We start from the raw sequence: 4,817 nt of genomic DNA on the forward strand, positions 1-4,817 counted from the left end.
CACCATGAAAGAGCAGCCTGAGTCTGGGCGTTCCTCTCTGACTACAGCAGTCTCTCTGTGTGAGGGGGGGGGGGGACCACCAGACACACAGACCTGCTGTTGGTCGCCCCCTGGTGGTGGTGGGGCCACAATGGCAGCTCTGTGCACCTGAGGGTGAGGCTGAAGGGGGGGAGGGAGAACACTGGACTGCTCTGAGTCAGACCCTCCTGGCTGTTCCCCCTCAGAGCCTCTCTCTCTGGATGGAGGTCAGGTGACCAGAGGGGAAAGGTCAGGTGACCAGACACAGAGCCAATCTCTGCTCTAACCCTAACTAACCAAACCTAACTTACTAACCCTAACTAACCAAACCTAACTTACTAACTCTAACTAACTAACCAAACCTAACTTAACTTACTAACTCTAACTAACTAACCAAACCTAACTTACTAACTCTAACTAACTAACCAAACCTAACTTACTAACCCTAACTAACCAAACCTAACTTACTAACTCTAACTAACTAACCAAACCTAACTTACTAACTCTAACTAACTAACCAAACCTAACTTAACTTACTAACTCTAACTAACTAACCAAACCTAACTTAACTTACTAACTCTAACTAACTAACCAAACCTAACTTAACTTACTAACTCTAACTAACCAAACCTAACTTACTAACTCTAACTAACTAACCAAACCTAACTTACTAACTCTAACTAACTAATCAAACCTAACTTACTAACTGTAACTAACTAACCAAACCTAACTTACAAACCCTAACTAACTTAACTAAACCTAACTTACTAACCCTAACCTAACTAACCCTAACCAACCTTAACTTACTAAGCAAACCCAACTAACTAACCAAACCTAACTAATTACTATAACTAACAAACCCTAATTAATCTAACTAACTCCAACCCTGCAGTACTAGGAATACTACAGTCTACCTGGTTACTATGGTTACTACAGCCTACCTGGTTAGTACGGTTACTATTGCTTACCTACAGGTCTCCTTTAGAATGAGACAGAAATAGCGTTCAATAAAATACATTTTATTGAGGAGCACAGAGTATGAAAATAACATTGTCAAATAATGCAAAAACACATTTTGGACATTAATTGGCTTCTTCTTGATAGTACTGGCAAAAATACTACTGGGGACAAATGTTGAGATAAACCACTCTGTTTGGCTACAGTATAAAACCCACTTCTTGTCTGTTTACTTGGCTCCTCCTCCCCCTCACGCAGATAGAAACGTGCTGTGTGTAGAAATGTAGGAGGGGCCTGTAGAGCTGTAGGAGGGGCCTGTAGAGCTGTAGGAGGGGCCTGCAGAGCTGTAGGAGGGGCCTGTAGAGAAGTGGGAGGGGCCTGCAGAGAAGTAGGAGGGGCCTGTAGAGCTGTAGGAGGGGCCTGTAGAGCTACAGGAGGGGCCTGTAGAGCTGTAGGAGGGGCCTGTAGAGCTGTAGGAGGGGCCTGTAGAGAAGTGGGAGGGGCCTGTAGAGAAGTAGGAGGGGCCTGTAGAGAAGTAGGAGGGGCCTGTAGAGAAGTAGGAGGGGCCTGTAGAGAAGTAGGAGGGGCCTGTAGAGAAGTAGGAGGGGCCTGTAGAGCAGTAGGAGGGGCCTGTAGAGCTGTAGGAGGGGCCTGTAGAGTAGAGAATTCTATCTGCATCGTTGTGCAACATTTCACATCCCTGAACACCCTGTTCTCTCAGTCTCCCTCCATCTGTCCACCCCTCTCCCTCCCTCCCCCTTCCCTCCCTCCCGCCCCCTGCCAGTCCACCAAACACATTCCATCCTGTTACTCTCCAATAGGGAGAGACAAAGGCAACAACAACAACACCACCACCAACACCGGTTGACCAATGAGAAGGGCGTGGCCTGGCCTGAGTGGCGCTGCGGCGGGCCTAAGGCCTCTGAGCCAGCCGGCTGGGCCCCGCCTCCTGGGGCTGGAGCTTGAGGTGGGTGTAGGCCAGGATGCCGGCCAGAGTGCAGACGATGCCCAGGCCCTGGTGGGCCGAGAGGGGCTCCTGGAACAGGAAGTAGCCTCCCAGCAGCGTGACGCAGAACTTGAAGTGACCAAACATGTTGTAGCTGGAAGGGGGCGGAGTCAAGGAGCAAAATGAGCCAATCATAAAGCAGGAGGAGAGCAGGGAGACGGGGGGCTTCTGTCAAGGCAGATTGTTGTCACTCTCTGAGACCGGACGTAACATTAGGATTGCTTGTCGAGAGCTGAAGCCGTTAAAAAACAGTAAATACAAATAAATGACAAAATAGTTGTGAGAGGTCAGAGGTCAAAAGTGGGAGGTGAGAGGTTAGGAGGTCAGAGGTGAGAGGTAGGAGGTCAGAGTGAAGGATACGTGACAGCCGAGGTGTTGCCTATGATCCAGTAGATTGACAGGTTGACTAGGAAGGCGATGACCCCAGACAGCAACACCATGAACTGGAAGTACAACACAGCAAACAGGAAACAGTGAACCTCACGGTGCATACTGCATAGCCACATCTGTGGATGGAGTATAACCAGGGATAGGGGAAGGAAGGAGGGAGGTTGTGTGTTTGTGTGTGTGTGTGTGAGTCTCACCAGGGCTGGCAGGGACCAGGGTCCGAAGATGCCTCCTTCCCCAGAGAGAGGCTCGAAGACGGGCACCATGGTGAGCAGGACCAGGGAGGACATGGGCGCCTGGTAGTACAGCAGCTGCATGGAGTTAACCTGCAGCTCCTGCTGCTTAGCACCCACCCACTGGAGAGGGGAGGGGGGGGGGGGCATTAACGTGACCCATAATGCTTTTATTCATGTTCTGTGTACATGGTGTGTGTGCTGTGTATAATATGGTGTGTGTGTGTCTGTGTGAGTCTGTGTGTGTGTCTGTGTGGTGTGTGTGTGTGTCTGTGTGGTGTGTGTGTGTGTGTCGGTGTGTCTGTGTGTGTGTGTAGAGACCGTGGTGACATCATCACTCACCACCTGGTAGAGGGAGGTGACCAGGACCCCCAGCGTGGCAAACAGCGCCCCCCTGAGGCTGAACCTGACGTCATAGTAGGAGTTCAGGACCACGCCCAGCGTGATGGGCACCTGGGGACACATCGTTACATCGCCATGGTTACATAACCGTCACACAGCAATGTTTACATACCGTACACTCATACACAATTTAGCCTTTGCACTACTGCTGGTTTGCACACACCCCTGGTTAATGTGAACTCTCATTTACCCTTTGCACTACTGCTGTTTACTATTACTACCTTTGCACCATATTTTTGCACATTGCACATACCTCTTTTTGATATAGCCTCTATTTGTATCTGTACATACCATACTGTATAAGCTACCTTAACTGTACATAACTCATAACTGTCTCAGAACTACCGTACTTGCCATACTGTACCTATCATTATCATTGTCACTATTTGCACTTCTGGTTAGATGCTAAACTGCATTTCGTTGTCTGGTACTTGTACTCTGCAATGACAATAAAGTTGAATCCAATCGAATCCATTTGAAACGGACACATTTGAGTGAGTAGTAAATAAATATTTATAGTATTGTATAGTTATGTACAGTTATTCATACACTAGTAATGTATGTAGGCCTATATAGTTATGTATAGGCTACATTGGTTATGTATGTACGTATAGTTATTTATAGCCTACATTAGTAATGTATGTATGTATAGTTATGTATACATTAGTTATGTATGTACATACAGTTATGTATTGTATAGTTATGTATACATTAGTTATGTATGTACGTATAGTTATGTATACAGTATGTATTCGTGATGTCAGTACCACTGTCAGCTTGATCTTGGTGGAGAAGGTCTTGTTGTAGAAGAGGGTCTGGATGAGGATGATGGCCGGGGTGGTCATGGTCTTGGCCAGCTGGTAGGTCCCGATGCTGTTGGTCTGGAGCGACAGGTTGGTGAAGACCACGAATCCGCAGAAGCTGAGGGCCAGCCAGACGATCTTGCGGAGCTGCAAGCTCTTCGGGTTGAAGATGTTAATCTTCTGACACACGTACAGCCCGAGCCAGGTCACCACGAAGTGGATGAGGGTGAGGGTCATGTTGGGGAAGCCGTAGTGCACGTAGATCCATTTGTTGATGAAAACGATGCATATCGACGACAGCAGGTTGACCAACAGGCCGGCGACGATGCGACTGTTGCCGAACAGGTCCGTTAGTCTGGTCGCCATGGTGGAGTTCCTTCCTGGACTCGGATATCAACAGGCGTTAGTTAGTTAGTTAGTATGGCACAGCAACCCAAACTCAGCGAAGATGTCTCCCCTCTGATTCTGCCACGCAGCAGGAACGGTTCCGGTGGTCTGGTCGGACACACATTCCCGGTAGAGACCCGTTAACGTGTCGCACTACGACGTCTCCTTCTAGAGAGCTTCTGTTCGAGCCGCTCGGTTGTCCAAAGCGTTCATAGTTTGTTTTCCAGGTGTGTTGATCAAACACACACGATACAACAGGGAGCTCAATCATTGATAGCTGTGACATCACATGCGACCCTCGACCTCCGCTGTTCTGCACGCTGAACAGTGCCTCCAGCGCCCCCCGGTGGACACTTCTGGTAGTAACAACCAGTTAAAAAGAAAAATCCAATAATTTCAAAACCATATTTATCGTCTTATTTTATTTTACCACGGTATTTTACTGTCTTGCCGTGGATAATGAATCACTCACAGTATAAGAACGTAAAATGACTTCCTAAACCTTGCTAGACAAGGTAGCTCAGGACACCATGTCAACCAAAATGTTTCACTCAACATTCAAACTACAAAACGAGTGACACAAATACGAAATTCTTATGTTTCATAAACTTTTATTGTACAAAA

General features: G+C 47.5%; 1 protein-coding gene across 1 annotated transcript; it reads right to left on the bottom strand.

Moving 5' to 3' along the window:
- Nucleotides 1-1,763: 1,763 nt before the first annotated feature.
- Nucleotides 1,764-4,373, bottom strand: slc35e3 (solute carrier family 35 member E3). Its single transcript, XM_080538642.1, has 5 exons — nucleotides 3,771-4,373; nucleotides 2,944-3,054; nucleotides 2,566-2,724; nucleotides 2,342-2,424; nucleotides 1,764-2,075 (listed from the first exon to the last, which is right to left on the bottom strand). Exons 1-5 carry the CDS (start codon nucleotides 4,170-4,172, stop codon nucleotides 1,889-1,891), a joined length of 942 nt encoding a protein of 313 aa, XP_080394768.1. The 5' UTR covers nucleotides 4,173-4,373; the 3' UTR covers nucleotides 1,764-1,888.
- Nucleotides 4,374-4,817: the final 444 nt, after the last annotated feature.

Source organism: Nansenia antarctica (genome assembly GCF_963989245.1).
Source record: "Nansenia antarctica genome assembly, chromosome: 8".
Classification (NCBI taxonomy): domain Eukaryota; kingdom Metazoa; phylum Chordata; class Actinopteri; order Argentiniformes; family Microstomatidae; genus Nansenia; species Nansenia antarctica.

Excerpts from the sequence above, each read along its gene's own strand:
- slc35e3 (XM_080538642.1), bottom strand. The coding sequence starts at position 4,172 with ATGGCGACCAGACTAACGGACCTGTTCGGCAACAGTCGCATCGTCGCC. Across the intron at positions 2,725-2,943 it reads TCACCTCCCTCTACCAGGTG|TGGGTGGGTGCTAAGCAGCA; the intron begins GTGAGTGATGAT and ends TCCCCTCTCCAG. Across the intron at positions 2,425-2,565 it reads CCTGGTCCCTGCCAGCCCTG|TTCATGGTGTTGCTGTCTGG; the intron begins GTGAGACTCACA and ends TTGTACTTCCAG.